Raw genomic sequence first — 22,752 nt, 5'->3', positions numbered from 1 at the left:
TCCTTTAATTAAAGGAATTAAATTAGATTAATTTCCTTTACAGTAGAATAGGAAATCAGTTCTTTTCAATGACAACATCAGCACCACTGGTCTAACCAGAAAACTAATATAGCAATTGGAATTTTTTTTTCAACAAGAAAATCCTCATGGCTCATGCATTTTTTTTTATTCCCCACTGATCCTTTCCAACAAGTGAAGCATAAAACTAATAGACACAATTAAAATATAAATGTATATGTATTTTTTCAAATACAGTCCCATCATGGGTATTGTTCTGATTTTTTATTTTCTCTCTGCTTTCCTTTAAAAAAAATAGCTGTACATATCCATGTAGTAAAATTATAACAATAAAAATGCAAGCATCAATATTTTTTTCTAAAAGAAAACAATTTACTTTTCTTGCATTCTATTTTGCCTTCCATTCATCCCATGTAGAGCCAGGTCCACGAGAAGCCATGACAACCCAAGATGATGAAATCATTCCGAGTTGCAAATGGAGTCTTATTTTTCTATTTTAATACATCTTAGGCTTCATGTATACAATGAAATACCTTCATGTGAATCTAGTGACGGCATCCAAAAACAGACCATTAGATAAAGAAAAGATTCTACTGTATTTCTATTTAATCCTTTTCACTACCACTGTGAAAGGCCAGGAATAGAGGAAGGAAGTGAAGCCACATGGATCACCAACTTCAGTTAATCCTTTCACCCCCCACTTCTCTCTACCATTGAGGTCACAGTTAACTAAAGGCACACTTAAACCCACCAGGGAACAAAAGAAAATTAGAAATAGGTCTGCTCCTAATGTCAATGGGATGTCGGGCAAAGTTAAACTTGGAATCCACCTAATAAGGTTGAAAGGAATAAGCCACAGGCTACACAAGGTAGGAAGAGGCAGGGCAGTCAGAACAGGGAGCCAACACTCAGGTGTCAAGGCCACCTTAATGATGAAGCAGCTACTCTCTAGTTTTCCAAGGAATCTACAACTTTGAATATGTTACACTGGCCCTGAAGATCTTTACATTCCCTCTCAATGTTATTCAAATCTTTGTGACTCAGCAGCATAAAAGGTTTTTTTTTTCCCTTCAGTATTCAGAGGATGTATTGTGCTTCTAGACAGCACAACTATCCATCATCTGCTTGCTACAGTACATTGCTTGTCTTGTAGGTCAGTAAGCTACTAAGGCCTCCATGATCAGAGCAGTCCTCATCCCCACAGGTTACCCATTCTCATATGTCTGGCACAGAACACTCTGGAAGAAAGAAATGGCACAAGTTGGAGAACAGGAAGGCACTATGCCTTAGCATCAAAAAATGCATCTATTCAACATGGAGGGAGGAAACTTATCTTTAAAAAGAGAGTGGGCATTTGGAGGAAGAATTTTTTGCTTATGAGCGGCTTGCTGCCTGTCAACCCACATATAAATCCAGATGATTGCAAACCCCCTGATGGTCCTCTTCAGAAGTGGCCCTGTGAAGAAGGCAAGCTGGGTTGCTCTCCAGGGTCCTGAAGGGGGAGAGTGCAACCCCTGAAATAGGCTTTGTGATGATACGGAATCAGAGATCCCCCAAAAGGCTAAAGTTGGAAGGAGAATTAAAAGTTACCTAGTTCTAGCCAGGCACTATAATCCCAGTGGCTCAGGAGGCTAAAGCAGGAGATCACAACTTCAGAGCCAGCCTCAGCAACTTAGCAAGGCCCTAAGCAACTTTAGCAAGACCCTGTCTCAAAATAAAATATTAAAAGGGCTGGAGATGTGGCTCAATGGTTAAGTACCCTTGGGTTCACTCCCCAGTACCAAAAAAAAAAAGTCACCATGTTCTGGATCCTCATTATATGCTTTAAAAGGCCAATATCCAGAAACAGCAGAAATAGCAAATAACTTTCCCATAGTCACAAAAATGTGACAATTTCTTTTAGCTCATGTTTTCAGACTAGAACATTTTGGAGGGTAAAGCAGGGATGCAAATGATAATACTATTTTGTTCATCCATGTGGACTTTGAGAGACACAGAAAAATCTAACAAGGAAGTTCCTTAACTTGGTAAAACATTACATCCCTTCATAAAAGTCATAATAATTTTGGCTCAGGATTGAGCAGAGGCCAATTCTCTAAACCTCTTCCTCTCTACTACCACAGGAATAGAGGGAAACAGGCCACACCATATTCTCAAAGCCCTGCCAAGATCAACAACCGATCTTATCACACTGAACATTTCCTTCCTGGCTTTACATATTTTAAAAGTGATCTTGTTAGTATAAAAACCATGCACCACTGTGCTGCAGTACAGACCAGGAAACTAAGACAAACTACTAGAGACCCTCACCTAGGACTTGTCAATCAGAATAACTTCAGGGACCCAACTGACCTCAAACTCTATTTTGCTCCATGAATTCATATTACCCATTTGGTCCTAAATACATGGGACATAAGACACTGCTTTAATAGCAGTATAATACTTGAAAATCTTCTCAATATGATGGTACATGTCTATGGTACTTAATGATGCTGTCTGTTTATATAATAGCCTGAAATTTTCAGAAGATTTGACATGCACTCTTTAGCTATACTGATACAATACCCCTATGGCAGAAGAGTTATTACTACTCCTATTTTTCAAATCAGAGCACATTTCCAGGCACTTGAATGAGCCAATGAACAAATTAATTAATTAATTAATTGGAAAGCAAAGACACAGATTGCCTTCCACACTCCTGTATCATTGTATGAAAATCACATTTTATAATTGGCAAAGCCAAGACAAAGATTCAAAATTCTTTTCAATCTAGGTTAAACCACAGGGCTCAGATTCCTGGAATATGAAACATGGGAGACAGCTCTTTCTTCCCTTTCCTCCCCTCTCCATACCTCCTTCTTTATCTCCCCACAGGCCTTCCATTACTGACAACTTGATACTATGCACCCATACAAATTTCCTCTCACCAGATTGCGAGTGGCTTTATAATGCCCACAACATAAACTTTGTTGCAAGCCTGACTCTCGTGTCACTAGCAATTCACACAGTGACACTACTGTAAAGTCATAGAAACTGCCATGCATTTTCACCTGCAATGGTAGGAAGTTGAGAAACTACTCCACATCCCCAGAAGCCCTCCCTGCTATGATCTTCCAGACCTGACTGTCTCTACCAGAAAAACAACAATCCATCATGTGCTGCCTTACACTATCTCTTGCACCATGGCCCGGTACTCGTACTTAAACTTAAGCATGATGTCCCAGCTTCCTAGCCTGCTTGTCATCTCTCCCTAGATAGAAGATCTGGAGCTGTTGTGTTAGTTGGACATGAGGCATATGCTGGCTTCAAAATTTTATTTTAATTAATTTTGAGGAAGAACTATGTGTATTTCTGTTTTTAAAGTGAATATTTCAACCAGAGACCCAAGAGTGTCAGTTTTTCTTTGGGAAGCTATGATCATTTATAGTCATCTCTTAATTTCCCCCTTTATACTATAGCATTGTTTGTATAAAATCAGTGTAATACATTACACAGATGGCTTAAGTACCTTAATAAATGTAAGGTTTAATAAGATGATGTTTATAAATACTTAGGAGCTCTCTGGAAGGAAGATGCCATATTGACATATTTCATTATGAGAAATCTACATATATCAGCAGATACTTATATCCTGAAAATACTCTGAAGTATTAGAAACTTTGAATTACTGACTTGTTCTGTGATTTATAGTGATTTTAATTTCTGATTCAACAAGCTTTTAAAGATCAGTTAAATATAAAAGTTGGATTTCTCTGTAGCTTATAAATAGCATGTAATAAAATGAAATCTAAATATGCTATCGTCCAGACTATAATCACTGAGTTAACTCACTGTCAGGGTAATGATCAGGATAAGAGAGTATATGTGTGTGTTTGTGTGTGTGTGTATGCATGCACGTGCCAAGCACACTTCTACAAGTCTGAACAAATGAAATAAGAATTCAGAGTTTGGTTAAAATATGATAGACTGTGATTCAGAGATAATTTTTCCAGCAGTGAGACAGAACTCAAGGTGGATTAAGGACCTGGGAATTAAACCAGAGACACTGCATCTACAAGAAGGAAAAGCAGGCCCAAATCTCTGTTATGTCGGATTAGGCCCCAACTTCCTTAATAAGACTCCTATAGCACAAGAATTAATATCAAGAATCAATAAATGGGATGAATTCAAACCAGAAAGCTTCTTTTCAGGAAAAAAAAAATAATCAGTGTGGTGATAGTGATAGAGAGCCTACAACTTGGGAACAATTTGTTGCCATGCACACATCTGATAGAGCAATAACCTCTAGGATATATAAAGAACTCAAAAATCTTAACACCAAAAGAACAAATAACCCAATAAGTAAATGGGCCAAGGAACTGAACAGACACTTCTCAGAAGAAGATATACAATCAATCAACAAATATATAAAAAAAAATCTCTAGCAATTAGAGAAATGCGAATCAAAAATACTCTAAGATTTCATCTCACTCCAGTCAGAATGGCAGCTATTAAGAATATAAACAACAAAAAGTGTTGACGAGGATTTGGGGGAAAAGATACACTCATACATTGCTGGTAGGGCTGCAAATTGGTGCAGCCAATATGGAAAGCAGTATGGAGAATCCTTGGAAAACTTGGAATGGAACCACCATTTGACCCAGCTATCCCACTCCTCAGTCTATACCCAAAGCACTTAAAAGCAGCATACTACAGGGACACAGCCACATCAATGTTTATAGAAGCACAATTCACAATAACTAAACTGTGGAACCAACCTAGATGCCCTTTAGTAGATGAAAGGATAAAGAAAATGTGATACACACACACACAAACACACACACACACACAAACACACACACACACACTGGAATATTGTTCAGCATTAAAAAAGAATAAAATCATGGCATTTGCAGTTAAATGGATGGAGTTGAAGAACATAATGCTAAGTTAGCCAATCCCAAAAAAACAAATGCCAAATGTTTTCTCTGATTTAAGGCTGATGATTCATAATGTGGTTTGGGATGGCATGGGAGGATTAGATGAACTCTAGATAGGGCAAAGGGAAAAAGGGGAAGGAGGGGAAGGAAGAGGGAACGGGGGTAGGAATGATGGTGGAATGAGATCATTACCCTAAGTACATGTGTAAAGTCACAAATGGTGTGACTCCGCTTTGTGTACAATGAGATATGAAAACTTGCACTCTATATGTGTAATATAAATTTTAATACATTCTGCTGTAATATATAACCAATTAAAATAAAAAATGAAAAAAAAAGAGGTTAACCTAGGGCAGGAGCACTTGCATGTTGCAGACAGTGCTAGCCACAGGCTGCCATTTGAATGGAAAAGACTGTAGAGTCCATCACCTGGATGCTGAGGGGCTCAGTCTACTGTCACTTTCAAGATCGAGATGCTAGAAGTGACTACTTTCAGTTCTCTTTAAACTTAAACTGTTCATAGGGATTCTGGCTGAGTCCAGGCTCTCTCTGATACCCAGGACAGGGCCAATCATGGTTCACGGGAAGGAACAGTGGCTTCAGGATGAATTTAAAAGAACAAAATGAGTAAGCCATGAATTTCCCAATGGCTAGGAAGCTTTTATTTCTTAGTATCCTCACAGAGATAGTTTGCCCAATAAATGACTGGCTGATTGGAATTAAAAGTTACCAAATGAAAAAAAAGAAAATCCATTTGCGGTAAATGTGAAAGATCACTGATCTGAATCCCAGGTTTGATGGATTCTTCCTTTGACTAATGGGACAGTCTGCTAAGGGGGCTGAGAACAGAGGGAGAGAATCAGAGGAAGATCTCATTCTAGGCTTGGTTGGCAACTATTAATATAAAAGGTAGGTAGAGGAAAACCCAAGGCAATGGAGATAACCTGCCTGACCACCCAGCTGAATGGTTCCTTTTATCTTTCTAGTTTGAGGTAATCTTCTACCTGTATACTGAGATTTTCTAGCTAGGCCCCGGTAAACAGCTGAAGCAAGGAAAAAAGTGTAAGTCTTGGTAGCATAGAAAGTGTTGAAGTACTAAAATAGCAATGACTTTACTTATGACGATTTGTGCAATTAGGTCTGAAAAAGCTGTTTCTCAATTTCTAACCTATGTATTAAAAAAATAAAGCAGAAAGTCCTGCCACACTAAAATTCTTCAGAGCAATGGTATTGCCTGGGAAATCTTGTGTTACTGATTTTAAATGTTTTTATGACGTTCTGTAGCACTGACTCCTGGGAAGACTCCCTCCTGTCCTTGCGGCTTTGTCTTCGACAGTGCATGAAGTTTACACACTATGGAGGGGATATGGAGGGGTGGTAAGACTAAAGTTTGAGAGGTAGATCCATGTCCAAAGTTTGTTTCTATACTTATGTTACTGAAACCTAGTGATTTACATTCTCTGGGCCTTTGTATTTCCAAGTCTATAAAATGGGTCTAATACAGCTGTCCCATATGGCTGTCCTAAGGAACATTAAGCCTAGTGTGTTACCTAGAGTGTAATAATGTTCAATAAATGTAGGTGCAATGGGTTCCAGCAATCAGATCCCACATTTTTCCACACAACTCCAAAGATCTCCCAAGACCTCACATAAAGAGCATGTTATGTCATATGTCAAAGAGTAAAAATATCAAGAAAATGAATACATAGAATCTCCTCTATCCATTCTACAAATACTAACCCTAAAGCTAAAGCGCTCCCATCCTTTTCCCACTCTTCTTGAAGAGAGGCTGTGGAAGCCATAAAGTATGAACAATGAAAAAAAGGTTAGAGGAGGGATCTGGGTGAGGCAGAAGAACATCATGGCAGAATAAGGTTCCCATAGCCATTCTCAGGTCCTCAGATTATGAACAGTGGACTAGGAAGCCCATTTGTCAGGGGTTTCTCTCCAAGTCTACAAAAAAGACTAGGGATCAGTGTAGAAAACAGTCTCAAGAGATCAACACCGGATTTCTCCGAAGGGAGCGAAGCAGTACTTGGTCGGCAGACCGCCCCGTGGATGGAGTCTGGGACGCGCCCGAGTTAATTAGCCGCGAGTTACCAGAGCGGGATTACAGCGAAGCGGATTCTGCAGGCTCCTGCCAGTGGCACACTAGCCGCGCTGAGTGCTGAATTCCAGCTTTGAAATACAGGAGAGAATCGGTCCAGTTCGTTTCCCGACACCGGTCGGAACACGCAGGAGAACTGCAGCCGCCATCATGGAGAGCTGACGCAATCATCCCTGTTTTCTACGATCTCAGCTCATTCAACTACAGAACAGGTGATTCCAGGCTGGTATTTGCCTGCGTCGCGCAGACAGATCGCTCAGGCTCGGGATTGGAAACTCTGAGGAGAATACTCTTCAGGCCTCACCCCTGGCAAGGCGGGCGCCGGGCTTTGAGCGGCCAGATTCTAGTTCCCCGGGTTGCTTTGGCCCAGGGCGGGAGATCCTTCTTGGCCCGGGGCTACGGAACCCACGGCGACTGTGTCTTTGACCCTGCCCCTGTCTGAGCACACACTGAGCTGGGAGAGGTTGGAGCTGCCAGGCCCGGGCGGGGGCCACCTGGGCCTGAGGCTGGGATACCTCTGTGGACCCTGCTCCGAGCAGAGTGTGGCAGGGATTGGAGAGGCTGGGTTCTGGCCCTCGTGGCTGCTTGAGCCCAGGGCCGCGGAGCCTGCGGGGACCGCGAGCTGAGGCCAGCCACAAGTGAAACTTGCGACGAGGGGCAGCGGGTCTCTGTCTCCTGGAACAGTTTTGACCCGGAGCTGGAGAGCCCGCGGGAAGTGCGTCTTAGACTCTGCTCCAAGGGGAGTGTACACCGAGCAGGGAGAGTTTGGTGCGGCCAGGCTTGGGCACCTAGCAGGGAGAGTCTGGTGCGGCCAGGCTTGGGCTCCCGGGGCGGCTCTGGCCTGGGTTTGGGGAACCCGCGGCGGTTGCCCTGAGGAGCCTGCTCCTAGCAGAAAGTGGCGGGGATCAGAGAGACCGGCTCCTGGCTCCCGAAGCGGCTCTGGCTCAGGGTTGGGGATCCTACAGGGACTGCTTCTTGGTCCGGGTCCTGCTGGGTACTGCGGGGGCCTGGAGGGCAGAGTGGAGCTGCCTCCTGTGCCCAGAGCAGGCTAAGGGTCCCGCCGGTGTGGTATCGCGACACCCCAACTGCAGCTGGGGCCGAGGAGAGTAGCCGCCCACGCCTGGAACAGGACCAGCGACCCGACGGCAGGGTAGCCAAGTCAACCCACTTGGAGTAGAGGCCGTGAAGAGCTGCCGTCTGACCCTGCAAGGTAGGCAGTCCTGCGTCCCACTGGCAGGACAGGCTCGGCAGCCGGCCAGTGTAGTGGACGAGTAGCATCGAGGCAGTCACGTCACACTGGTTGGAGTGGGGGTTGAACAGAGCCGCCGCCAGCATCCGGAAGGAGCCCAGAGACCCGTTGGAGAGGCAGTTAGGTACCCCCACTGGGAGTGGGGGTTGAACAGAACTGCAGCCCAGGCCCGCAGGGTGGGCAGATCTGAGACCCACCGGCGGAACAGGCTTGGAGGCCGACCAGCGTGGTAGACACGTCACATCAATTGGAGTAGGGGTGGAGAAGAGCTGCTGCCCACGTCCGGATCAGGACCAACGATCCGAGGACGTGGTAGGAACGTCACCGCAATTGGAGTGGGGGCAGAGTAGAGCAGCCACCCGTGCCCGCAGGGCGGGCAGACCTACGACCAACCAGCGTAGTATATAGATCACCCTGATTAGAGGAGGATCACAGCCACTACCCGCCCTACAAGAGAGATATCCCAAATATACAAGAGCAACAAAAATAAACAGGGGGAAAAATTTCAAAAACACAACAGTTTCACAAAGCAGAAAGAAACGCAAGCAACATGAAAAGACAAGGAAAGAAAGGACCACAAGCAATGCAGGTCAACTCAACCCTAGAAGAGGTAATAGCTGCAACAGATGGAATGTCAGATAAAGAGTTCAGGATATACATGCTTCAGATGATCTGGACTCTCAAGGAAGACATGAGACAGCAAAATCAGACAATGAAAGATCACATTGACAAGGAACTACAGAAACAACTCCAGGAAGTAAAAGATCAATTTCACAGGGAGCTAGAAGTAATAAAGAACAAACAAATAGAAATCCTAGAAATGCAGGAAGCAATAAACCAACTTAAAACCTCAATTGACAATACTACCAGCAGAATAGATCACTTAGAAGATAGAACATCAGACAATGAAGACAAAGTATTTCAACTTGAGAAGAACATAGACAGTTCAGCAAGACTGCTAAGAAACCATAAGCAGAACATCCAAGAGATATGGGATAACATTAAAAGGCCAAACTTAAGAGTCATTGGGATACAGGAGGGCACAGAGCTCCAAACCAGAGGAATGAACAATCTATTCAATGAAATAATACAAGAAAACTTCCCAGACTTGAAGAATGAAACAGAATCCCATATCCTAGAAGCCTACAGGACGCCAAAAGTGCAAAATCATAAGAGATCCACACCTAGACACATTATAATGAAGATGCCCAACATACAGAATAAGGAGAGAATTTTAAAAGCTACAAGAGAAAGAAAGCAGATTACATTTAGGGGCAAACCAATCAGGATAACAGCTGATCTCTCAACACAGACTCTGAAAGCTAGAAGATCCTGGAATAACATATTTCAAACACTGAAAGAAAATGGGCTCCAACCAAGAATCGTGTATCCGGCGAAATTAAGCTTCAGGATGGAAGATGAAATTAAAACCTTTCACGATAAACAAAAGTTAAAAGAATTCGCAGCTAGAAAACCATCTCTTCAAAAAATCCTTGGCAAAACATTACAGGAAGAGGAAACTGAAAATAACATTGAAAACCATCAGTGGGAGATAGGACAGTAAAGGGGGGAAAGTAACCAAAGAGGAAAACTAATCAGGTTTAGTAACATAAATAAACAAATATGACTGGAGGAACAAACCTAATCTCAATAATAACCCTAAATGTTAATGGCTTAAACTCACCAATTAAGAGACACAGGCTACTCGAATGGATCACAAAACAAGATCCAACAATATGTTGCCTACAGGAGACGCATTTGATAGGAAAAGATATACATAGACTGAAGGTGAAAGGCTGGGAAAAATCATTCCACTCATATGGACTGCGGAAACAAGCAGGAGTGTCCATACTCATATCAAACAAAATAGATTTCAAGCCAAAATTAATCAAAAAGGATAAAGAGGGACACTGCATACTGCTCAAGGGAACCATACACCAACAAGACATAACAATCATAAATAAATATGCCCCAAACAATGGTGCACCTACGTTCATCAAGCAAACTCTTCTCAAGTACAAGAGTCTAATAGACCACCATACAATAATCATGGGAGACTTCAACACACCTCTCTCACCACTGGACAGATCTTCCAAACAAAAGTTAAATAAGGAAACTATAGAACTCAACAACACAATTAACAACCTAGACTTAATTGACATATATAGAATATACCACCCAACATCAAGTAGTTACACATTTTTCTCAGCAGCACATGGATCCTTCACAAAAATAGATCATATATTATGTCTCAGGGCAACTCTTAGACAATATAAAGGAGTAGAAATAATACCATGCATCCTATCTGATCATAATGGAATGAAACTGAAAATCAACGATAAAAGAAGGAAGGAAAAATCATGCACCACGTGAAGAATGAACAATAGGTTACTGAATGACCAATGGATCATAGAAGACATCAAGGAGGAAATTAAAAAATTCTTAGAGGTAAATGAAAACACTGACACAACATATCGGAATCTATGGGACACATTGAAAGCAGTTTTAAGAGGAAAATTCATTGCTTGGAGTTCATTCCTTAAAAAAAGAAAAAACCAACAAATAAATGATCTCATACTTCATCTCAAAATCCTAGAAAAAGAAGAGCAAAACAACAGCAAAAGAAGTAGAAGGCAAGAAATAATTAAAATCAGAGCTGAAATTAATGAAATTGAAACAAAAGAAACAATTGAAAAAATTGACAAAACCAAAAGTTGGTTCTTTGAAAAAATAAATAAAATTGACAGACCCTTAGCCATGCTAACGAAGAGAAGAAGAGAGAGAACCCAAATTACTAGCATACGGGATGAAAAAGGCAATATCACAACAGACACTTCAGAAATACAGAAGATAATCAGAAATTACTTTGAATCCTTATACTCCAATAAAATAGAAGATAGTGAAGGCATCGATAAATTTCTTAAGTCATATGATCTGCCCAGATTGAGTCAGGAAGATATAGACAACCTAAACAGACCAATAACAATAGAGGAAATAGAAGAAACCATCAAAAGACTACCAACTAAGAAAAGCCCAGGACCGGATGGGTATACAGCAGAATTTTACAAAACCTTTAAAGAGGAACTAACACCAATACTTTTCAAGTTATTTCAGGAAATAGAAAAAGAGGGAGAACTTCCAAATACATTCTACGAGGCCAACATCACCCTGATTCCTAAACCAGACAGAGACACTTCAAAGAAAGAAAACTACAGACCAATATCTCTAATGAACCTAGATGCAAAAATCCTCAATAAAATTCTGGCGAATCGGATTCAAAAACATATCAAAAAAATTATACACCATGATCAAGTAGGATTCATCCCTGGGATGCAAGGCTGGTTCAATATACGGAAATCAATAAATGTTATTCACCACATCAATAGACTTAAAAATAAGAACCATATGATCATCTCGATAGATGCAGAAAAGGCATTCGACAAAGTACAGCATCCCTTTATGTTCAAAACTCTAGAAAAATTAGGGATAACAGGATCATACCTCAACATTGTTAAAGCAATCTATGATAAGCCACAGGCCAGCATCATCCTGAATGGAGAAAAATTGAAGGCATTCCCTCTAAGATCTGGTACAAGACAGGGATGCCCTCTCTCACCACTTCTGTTCAACATAGTCCTCGAAACACTGGCCAGAGCAATTAGACAGACGAAAGAAATTAAAGGCATAAAAATAGGAAAAGAAGAACTTAAATTATCGCTATTTGCAGACGATATGATTCTATACCTAACAGACCCAAAAGGGTCTACAAAGAAACTATTAGAGTTAATAAATGAATTCAGCAAAGTGGCGGGATATAAAATCAACACGCATAAATCAAATGCATTCCTGTATATCAGCGACAAATCCTCTGAAACAGAAATGAGGACAACTACTCCATTCACAATATCCCCCAAAAAAATAAAATACCTGGGAATCAATCTAACAAAAGAGGTGAAAGACCTATACAATGAAAACTACAGAACCCTAAAAAGAGACATAGAAGAAGACCTCAGAAGATGGAAAAATATACCCTGCTCATGGATAGGCAGAACTAACATCATCAAAATGGCGATATTACCAAAAGTTCTCTATAAGTTCAATGCAATGCCAATCAAAATCCCAACGGCATTTCTTGTAGAAATAGATAAAACAATCAGGAAATTCATATGGAATAATAAAAGACCCAGAATAGCAAAAACAATGCTAAGCAGGAAGTGTGAATCAGGCGGTATAGCGATACCAGACTTCAAACTATACTACAGAGCAATAGTAACAAAAACAGCATGGTACTGGTACCAAAACAGGCGAGTGGACCAATGGTACAGAATAGAAGACACAGTAACCAATCCGCAAAACTACAACTATCTTATATTTGATAAAGGGGCTAAAAGCATGCAATGGAGGAAGGATAGCATCTTCAACAAATGGTGCTGGGAAAACTGGAAATCCATTTGCATCAAAATGAAACTGAATCCCTTTCTCTCGCCATGCACAAAAGTTAACTCAAAATGGATCAAGGAGCTCGATATTAAATCAGAGACACGGCGTCTGATAGAAGAAAAAGTCGGCTATGATCTACATACTGTGGGGTCAGGCCCCAAATTCCTCAATAGGACACCCATAGCGCAAGAGTTAACAACCAGAATCAACAAATGGGACTTACTCAAACTAAGAAGTTTTCTCTCAACAAAAGAAACAATAAGAGAGATAAACAGGGAGCCTACATCCTGGGAACAAATCTTTACCCCACACACTTCAGATAGAGCCCTAATATCCAGAGTATACAAAGAACTCAAAAAATTAGATAATAAGATAACAAATAACCCAATCAACAAATGGGCCAAGGACCTGAACAGACACTTCTCAGAGGAGGACATACAATCAATCAACAAGTACATGAAAAAATGCTCACCATCTCTAGCAGTCAGAGAAATGCAAATCAAAACCACCCTAAGATACCATCTCACTCCAGTAAGATTGGCAGCCATTAAGAAATCCAACAACAACAAGTGCTGGCGAGGATGCGGGGAAATGGGTACACTTGTTCATTGTTGGTGGGACTGCAAAATGGTGCAGCCAATTTGGAAAGCAGTATGGAGATTTCTTGGAAAGTTGGGAATGGAACCACCATTTGACCCAGCTATTCCCCTCCTCGGTCTATTCCCTAAAGACCTAACAAGAGCATGCTACAGGGACACTGCTATATCGATGTTCATAGCAGCACAATTCACGATAGCAAGATTGTGGAACCAACCTAGAAGCCCTTCAATAGATGAATGGATTAAAAAAATGTGGCATTTATACACAATGGAGTATTACTCTGCAATAAGAAATGACAAAATCATAGAATTTGGAGGGAAATGGATGGCATTAGAGCAGATTATGCTAAGTGAAGCTAGCCAATCCTTAAAAAACAAATGTCAAATGTCTTCTTTGATATAACGGGAGTAACCAAGGACAGGGTAGAGACGAAGAGCTGGAGAAGAAGAATAACATTAAACAGGGATGATAGGCGGGAGGGAAAGTGAGAGTTAAGGGAAATTGCATGGAACTGGAAGGTGAGCCTCAGGGTTATACACAATTACATATAAGAGGAAAGGAGGAGTAGGAGAAAAATTATATAAGTGGAAGAAACGATTTATAGTAGAGGGGATGGAGAGAGAGTAGGGGAGGGGAGGGGAGGGGAGGGGTGAGGGGACAGTGGAGAATGGGATAGACAGCAGAATACATCAGTCACTAGAAAGGCAATTTGTAAATCAATGGAAATGTAACTGATGTGACACAGCAATCTGTATACGGGGTAAAAATGGGAGTTCATAACCCACTTGAATCAATCTGTGAAATATGGTATAATAAGAACTATGTAATGTTTTGAACAACCAACAATAAAATAATTAAAAAAAAAAAGGTTAGAGGCAGGGTCAAAGAGGTAAATATGCAAAATAAAAAACAACCACCACCAAAAGGCATATTGTACACCAAAGGTCTAAGCACCTTACATGGAATATTTAACACTCCCATTTGTAAATATGTGCAGTCATATGATCCATAACAACAGGGATATAAATGAATTAGGTGATTGTGTCATTGTATGAACATCATATATGCACTTACACAGACTAAGAAGGCTATGATGTCACTAAGTGATGTATCTAATGAGACCACCATCTTATATGCTGCCTGTTAGTAACCAAAACATCATGATGTAGAGCATAATTAGTATTCATACATAGGTATTCATATTTCATTCCCGTTTCAAATGAAATCGCTAATATGTAAGTAAATTCACCTGCCCAAAGTCACAGAGTTAACAAGTGGCTGAGGATGGCAGAAAATAATACTTCGTAGGGACCAAAAAAATTATGGAGGCAAGAAACTCTAGTTTAGTAGGGACAGATCCTCTCTCTCCTATTTTTTTTTTCTGTTCTTGAAAGAGAACAATGTCAAGACACAATAAAACTTTTGGAGGAAAGAAGCAAAATAATGTATAGCAAGAAAACAGCAGTGTCTCCAGCAATTTTTGACTGGATATTACTAAAGTAGGAATTTGAGGCCTTTTCCTGGCCTGAGATTTAGGAGGACAAGCAGTGTCCTTCCTCTGCAATCCTACTTGGGCAGTATGTGGATGGCAGGTCTCCGGGAACAAGAGTGCTATCTACCAGGCCACTTTAGTTCTAGAGAATTGAAAGAGTCAATGAGTTCTGAAAGGTAGAAATGGAGAGAGCAGTTAAAGGTTGGCTTCCTCCAGGCTGCCCAGCTCAAGTCTGCAGGGTGAAAAGGAGCCAATGGTTTCTATGGAAACTGTCCAGACACAATACTATAACTAGTCAAAGTCACAATACTTTAGAAGTCTAGAAAGTACCTTAAATAGAGCACATCAAAATGGAGCAAGACACACTTCGATTTCTCAGAGCCTGACACTGGATTGAGCCTGACACCAGATTGCTGCCCTTCCAAGTCTTCTAAAGCAGACTTCAGAAGGAGTGTCAAGCACATTAAAAAAAATCCACTCATCAGATATGTAGTCTGTCACTGACTGACCTTGGAATACCCTTCCTCTTGATGGGTTCTGGGAGGGAGGCTGTCCCCAGCACTTCTTTACCCTAGGCCCCAGGGAGCAAGCCCTGGGGCTGAACAGTAATTTTAACTTTAATGGCATCAATAATGAGAACCAACAATGCATGCTTGGAATGCAAAAAAAAAAAAAATTCTCTGTAATTGGACTGGATCGCTTTCCATAAGGATTTTCAGTGGTTTCTGGAGAGATCAAGATTTTTCCCTTAACCACCATTATCTAGCTGTCTAGCCACAAGTGACTGAACAGAAACCAGTGGTCTCCATTCTTCAGCTGTCAGTAAACCTACCTCCAGTGCCAAATAGAACAGCATGTCTGTGTCACTACAACTTTCTATAGAAACCCCCCCCCCCCAGATCTCACAAATAGTCCTGCCACCCTCTGAAAAGCTGGAAGGTGCATTTCCCTGCAGAGAATGGATGGCACTGATTCCAAAAGATTCAAAGAACAGCCATTTTAAGAAGGTCGCATTTGGAGAAGATATTTAAGCAAAGCTACACCTGATGAAGTAAAATAGAATTAGCCGCTTCAGTAGCAAAGGCTTCTCAGATTCATTCTGAGGTAGACTGGCTTCTTTGCTCCCAAGTGGAACGAACTCAACAACAATATATCACAGTTAACTGTGATCACAGTTCCATGGAATTTCAGCCAGTGCCAAGAGCACACCGAGGTGCACTTAATATTCCCCAATCTGTAATCAACCTTTTGTACATTTGTTCCTAATCACAGGATACAGTTTCATCTTAATGAACTGTTTTCTTATCGTATTACACTTGGTCATTTCAGCACGCCTAACGGCCCATTTGGTAGGTTAAATTACAATTAAGGTCCCTTGGTTTTTGTTTCCTGGCAAGTCTTGGAGGGATTTGATTTTTTTTTCCCCTTTCCACTGCTTGATTTCAAGGGCAAAATCACTAACAATCAAAGACATACCTATTGCAGTCCACGTGGAGCAGAAGGTGAGAGGCACTCACTGACAGTGCGACCTTGTGCCACTGCCCGTCCGCCATTCGGTATGGAAGTGCCTCTGTCCTGGGCTTCCCCTTATGTATGTAGTGATATCGAATCTCATCCCTCAGGCCACTGCTCTCCAGTTCAAAATAGCTGTGTAAAGAAACAAAATTTTGTTTTATTTCTGGTTCTGAATATCACAGCTATTGCCAATCCCCAGCTAAACACAACACAAAAACCATGACTTGAAATCAATTGTACTGTAAGGGACCCAATTCACCTATTGTCTGACAGCCCTTGTGGTGACACCTGGAGCCTCTGAAAAGGAGATCAATTGAGCCACTGTGAGGTAAGAAGCCACAAGCTAATTAGCAAAGCATGGGGCTGTGTCTCTCAAATACATAAAAACACCCGTTCAGAATCCTTCTTCTATTGTCTAAAACAGGCCATTTGGGTCAAAAGAATGTATTGATGTTTATTTTTAGAACTCCCATTTTAACTTTTTCAAGAACTAATGAGAAATAAAAGGCTTTGTTGGACATCAGGGATTCAAATAAATTGCAAGAATACAGAAATTAGTAAAGTCCCCCCCCCCCTTAAACCAAAGGCTATATCTGGACAATTCCTAGAAGATGAGTAGGGGAGAAAAGGTTGAAACTACTCACATATCAATCAGCATTTCAAATTATCCCAGAATGAAACATGCATTTGGATTTTTCTTTCCTAAGGTTATCATGTTTTCCAGATCCATGAGACGTCCCTAGTGCCACTGCTGAATACTGCAGCAAGTAACTTTGGGAACACTCCTCCCATACCCACCAGTGCTGGCACTTTCATGGGGAGCAGAGGATTTTATCTTCCATGCTTCTCTTCTGAAATGTGTCATTGACATGAGACCTGACCTCACTGACAGGCATCATACTAGCAGGTCACCCACAAAACCGCATAAAACTGATTTTAAAGATTTAAAAACGGAAATTCAAGGATTAAGTAACACACCCAAGACAGGATTTAAACTCATTCAAATTTAACTGTGCACTTTCTAAGCACTTTTCTGCCATCCTAGAGGCAGGCACCGGAGATGCCCTCAAGCAGGAGCAAGATTACCTCAACCAGCACTAACCTCCAGCAACACATTCATGTGACAATCGAAAAGCTGCTCACTGAGATGGTGACCAGCTTAATCCTGAGATTTAGAAGGACCTGCTGTGTCTCCTTTAATCCACTGAGTTGGCCTGACCTCACCAGCTAGATTGTTAATCAAAAATACAAAATGCATCTTCCATGAGGACCGAAATGAATATATCATGAAACTCAACCTCTATTATGCATGATTCCCAAATCTCATGTCAGAGAACAAATGCATATTTCTTGCTTATCTTTCACAGGAGATATTCCCAAGAGAAGTTCAAGGGAAGCGGAGAATCAATGTTCTGACCTCTCTTATTTGAAACACAACAAAAAATCAGGCCTGAACTGAAGAAGCTCCTTATATGAGAGCAGCCAGCTCTTGGGGCCAGGTACATACTTATTAGCAATAATTAATAAAATACATATTTTATAAGACCAAAATGGAATAAATTCCTTAACATTTATTCTAAAGACACTCTCCAATTTCTTTTAAGCAACTAAAACATTAGAAGAGTCAAACAATGCCAGAACTTAAAAGTCAAGGCCTTAGAGACTATCTAGTCATGCACTAATTCATTCAATATGTCTTCCTGAACACATAGTGAAGAAATGAAAAAGCATTTAAAATACAGATCCCTATCTCACTTGTTTTCAGACTAGTGAAGAAAGAAAAATGAATAAAATGTCCCTCCTTAACCAACAACAACAACAAAAAAAAAAACCACCAAACAAGTAGAAAGCATCCTAAGAGAAGCAAAGTCAAGAGAAGCTACTGCTCATTGTGTGACCACTATGTGCCAGGAATATGTGAAATGCTTTCATAGACATTATCCCATTTCATTTCTTTAATGCAGATTTATTATTCCTATTTTACAGACGAGTTCACATATGATCAGAGATACTAGGTGCTTTGCCAAGACCATGTAGCTCCAGTATAGAAAAGAACTGGGATTTTATATTTGAGACCTTACCAAGATTCATACCCTTGTCTTGACCCAAAAGTGACTCCTAAGGGAAGAAACATGACCAAAAGGACTTCAATCAATGACAACAAGAAATGTTCGGAGATCGGCTGATAAAATCATTAAGGAGGAAGGTAAATACATTTAACCAGATTTAATCATTATTCCTGGGGTTTTGGCCTCATTGAGCAAGTGCTTAATGTATTATAAAAACATCATTTAGAGATCACTTTTTAAAGCACTGGAGTAAGTGATTACCTTGTGGTAATCACAAATATATAGCTATGAGAAAAAAATCTGCCCTAATATTATGCTAGCAAATACTTCTGTCTTAGGCTAATATTTCTGACAGCATCATGTATATATTCAAAAGGTGATATTATCTCAAACAACTTGGAAGAACTTCAATATGATGTGTTTTTAAAAATAATATGTTAGATAACTGCTGAAACAGCGCCAGGGATTAAAAAAAAAAAATACTGGATGGCTAAGTGACATCCAGATAAAATTGCTTCATGAAGTGAATAAGGCAATATTTCCAGGCAGTAACCCTCTGCTAATAGAGATGTGAGGCTTAGTCCTGATAGCAACTTGGAAGAGATGGTCACTGGCCTGATGGGATTTGGTTATCGCCTGGGGGAAGACCCGTAATACGTAGCAGAGCTTGTTACCCAAAGTGAAATCAGAGCAATAGCAGCAGCAACTGCATCACCCCTGCAAATTCAGATTATTGGGCTCCACCCAAGCTCTATGAAATCAGAATCTGCATTTCAAAAAGATCCCAGATGATTCATGTGCACATTAAAGTTTAGGAAGCACTGTAGTGGAGTACACCAGGTGCTGCTATACTTCCTGGCCAGCTGGTTTCGGTGAGGGCAGCAGAAGTTTGATGCTACAAGCCAGAGACTAGGAGCCATGTGGTGCTGGCAGGAAAAGGAAAGATACTGGAAGTGATCACAAGCAAGTGTCCAGAGAGCAACGTAGTTCTAACAGTTCTACTCTTTAGGCTCAAGTGTTGGGGGGTCTTCCTGAGAGTCTGCAGAGGGAGTGGAGGCCACAGCTCTATGGATGATGAAAACATCAGCCAGGTTTTATGAGCAGCACTTCTCCCCTTAGCCTTGGACCTCAGCCATGTGTGCTGTTCCAATGAACTGCTCTGGCTACCAGGAAAAGCTGCTCATCTTGCAAATATTTGAAAACAGCAATGATAACCCTATTTTTTTTCCAAGCCTGTTTCCCATGTAGACTAGAAACCCCTCCTGGATAAGGATCCTACCTGATTCCTCCTTCTAGATACTTCCCCGTGTTGGTCAATACACTCTAGTCCTGGTCAAATAAATCAATTTTGCACTTAAATACAGCATCCAGGGATAAAGGCACTGGTGCAGATGTGGTCCAAAGAAAAGTACAGTGACATTATCACCTGCTTTGCTCTGGGCTATGTGTGACCATGAATGCCTCCTAATGTTCACACTGACTTTCTCATCAACTAACGCCCCAAGTCCTTTTCACACAAATGCTATGAACGCAAATCTTCACCTCCTATGTTTCCATGGCTGAGATTTTTTTTTAAACCAAAGCCTTTGCTTAAGTGCTAGGCAGACCATACTCCAAAATCTGAATAATTCCCCAAAGTCACTCTTGGATATTAGATACAATCTTTATGACCTGGAACTGAAGTTAAATTTCATGGGATGATCTGAATTCCATGTTATATTTGGAAGTCAAGTTTGCAACAAAAATTCCAAATAATATGGTACATCAAGCAAGCCATTTTTATTAAAATGCTTATCATTTTCACCAAAATTAATGCCTGTATATCCCATTTTAAGATTTCTCTCTCACACACATGCACATGACTGTAAGAGTAGACAAACTCAAGATGTTAAAGTGGTTGCTTGGTGAATGTGTTGTTTCTGTATTCAGGGATTAAAAATTATAAAAGTTAATTTTAGATGATAACCAGCACTAATTCATTAGCAAAGGTCAGAAGTTCCTTAGAACAGTCTTCTTTTCCTAGGTATTCGACGAGGACATATATTATCTTTCTAGAAAAATACATCATATCCCAAAGAGCCCCAGAGTTAGTGCTGTACCTACTGACATTCCAACTGTGTCCTCTTTGTAGCGCTGAAAAAGCTATTGTTTTGTGGGAATCTGGTTGAGAGGTCAAGGCCAGGTGGACTTAGGAAATAAGGCCACACTCCTATTCATGCTTTACTTTTGTTGGATTCCCAGGGAGAAAACAAAGGAGGACTCTAGCTACTTGCTATAAAGGGAACCAAGTACACTACAGGTGTAGAGAGAGCACCAGGGTGGACCAGTTTCCTAAATCCTGAAAAATCCCAAAGATAATGAAAAAATTAGTTTCCCAGCATTATGTTTACAATTTTATAGAACCTCAATAAAAGTTAACTCTGCTCCTAAGAATGATAATGGTATCAGTGATAACAAAAACAATATAGCGAACATTAGTTATGTAACAATAGATAATTCTTTCTGATTTCTTATCACTCTCAGGAGGACTGCCTTTAGAGCTTCATATTTCATATCAAAACCATCCCCACAACAAATCTGTCATTTGTTATTTGCTTTAATAAATGCTCTTGTTGTGTTAACTATGGGCAGGGCACCATTCTACAAATGCTTATTCATTTAACCCTCAAAATAAACTTAAAATTACCAACTATTATCATCCACATTTTGTGAAGGATGGAAGTCAGAGAGGTTAACTAACTTGCTCAAGACAACACAGATAGAGATAAGCAGCACTAGGATTTAAACCAGAGAAGTCTGGCCCTAGGTTCTTGCTTTATATAGCAATCCAAGTCCACACTTTAACCATTGCCTCATTTTTTTATTTATATATGACAGCAGAATGCATTATAATGCTTGTTACATATCTAGAGCACAATTTTTAATATCTCAGGTTGTATACATAGTATATTCACACCAATTCATGTCTTCATACCTGTACTTTGGATATAATGAACATCACATTCCACAATCATTAATTACCCCATGCCCCCTCCCCTTCTCCTCCAACCCTCTGCCCATCACCTCATTTTACAGATAAGAAATTAAACCTTTGATGCTCATACAGCTATAGATGGCAGAAGTTTGATTTAAACCCAGATCTGATAGACAACAAAGTGGGTGCTCCCAATGCTGGCATTCCACAACTTTCTACTGTATTCAGTGGTATTCTCTTCCATATTTTTATTGGTTCATTATAGTTGTACATAATGGTGGGATTGGTTGTTACATATGCATACATGCACATAATATAACAACATAATTTGGCCAATATCACTCTACAGTATAACCCCTTATTCTCCCCTCCTCCCTCCATCTGGTCCCTTTCCTCTACTGACCTTCCTCCGATTTTCATGAGATTCCCCCTACATCTTTCTTTTCCTTTTTCCTCTTTAGCTTCCACATGAGATAAAATGTGACCCTTGACTTTCTGAGTTTGGCTGATTTCATTAACATAATTCTCTCAATTTCCATCCATTTTTTAGCAAACAATTTCATCTTCTTCATGGTTGAATAAAACTCCATAATAGTGCGCGCGCACAAATACACGACATTTTCTTTATCCATTCATCCACTGACAGATGCCTTATCTGGTTCCACACTTTAGCTATTGTGAATTGTGCTGCTATAAACATGGGTATACGTGGATCATTATAGTATGCAGACTTTAATTCAGTAAGATAAATACCTAACAGTAGTATAGCTGGGTTATATGGTAAAAAGCATTTTAAAGGTATTATCTCTAATTCTGCCAACAATATTACATGATAGTTTTATTTACATTAGAGGTTTGAAAACTGAGACGCAGAATGATAAAGTGTCTTGCCTGAAGTCATGGAATCCTAAGATTCAAATCCAGATCTTCTTAATTCTAGGACCCATATTCTTTCCATCACACTGTGCTCCTTCCTCTCTGGGACGGAGGTACAAACATGTCAGGATCAGACAGGGCAAGAGTTCCAGTGTACTCAGGCAGCCCCCATCCATGAACCCCTTGATGCCCTGTGCTACCAAGTCATCCTGCAGAGTCAGGTGCCAGCCAATTTCCTAAGCTCTCACCATCACCCAGGAGAAAAATGTCACCCCTGTTTCTGCTAAAGCTCTTGTCTTCTCTTTGTCCAATCCTGGGATAATAAAAAGAAAATCCAAACATACCAGGAAGGTATCTTGTGTCCTCACTCGGGCTGGGGTTCTCAAGTACTGTAAATACTTAAAAAAGAGATGGTAGAACGGCTTTTAAGTGATCAGTAATGCAAAGACCATTGGCCTGGGTGTACTGAGACTTGACATGCAACCTAAACCAC

At 40.5% G+C, this 22,752-nt stretch overlaps 1 protein-coding gene across 3 annotated transcripts in view; it reads right to left on the bottom strand.

Moving 5' to 3' along the window:
• The window catches only part of NELL1 (neural EGFL like 1), a gene marked incomplete at its 5' end in the record, with an annotated part of 865,989 nt that overhangs the window by 699,547 nt on the left and 143,690 nt on the right, over positions 1–22,752 (bottom strand). For 2 of the 3 annotated variants that reach the window (XM_081280547.1, XM_081280546.1), the window contains one exon: positions 16,302–16,472. The exons of the other annotated variant lie outside the window; for it this stretch is intronic. In XM_081280547.1, coding sequence (XP_081136673.1) covers positions 16,302–16,472 — 171 coding nt within the window. The remainder of the gene's footprint in view (positions 1–16,301; positions 16,473–22,752) is intronic. 3 annotated transcript variants of the gene reach the window in all.

Source organism: Spermophilus citellus (genome assembly GCF_964194105.1).
Source record: "Spermophilus citellus genome assembly, chromosome: 2".
Lineage (NCBI taxonomy): Eukaryota > Metazoa > Chordata > Mammalia > Rodentia > Sciuridae > Spermophilus > Spermophilus citellus.
Note: the sequence above shows the minus strand (reverse complement) of the source record. Positions and strands in the feature narration are given on the sequence as shown.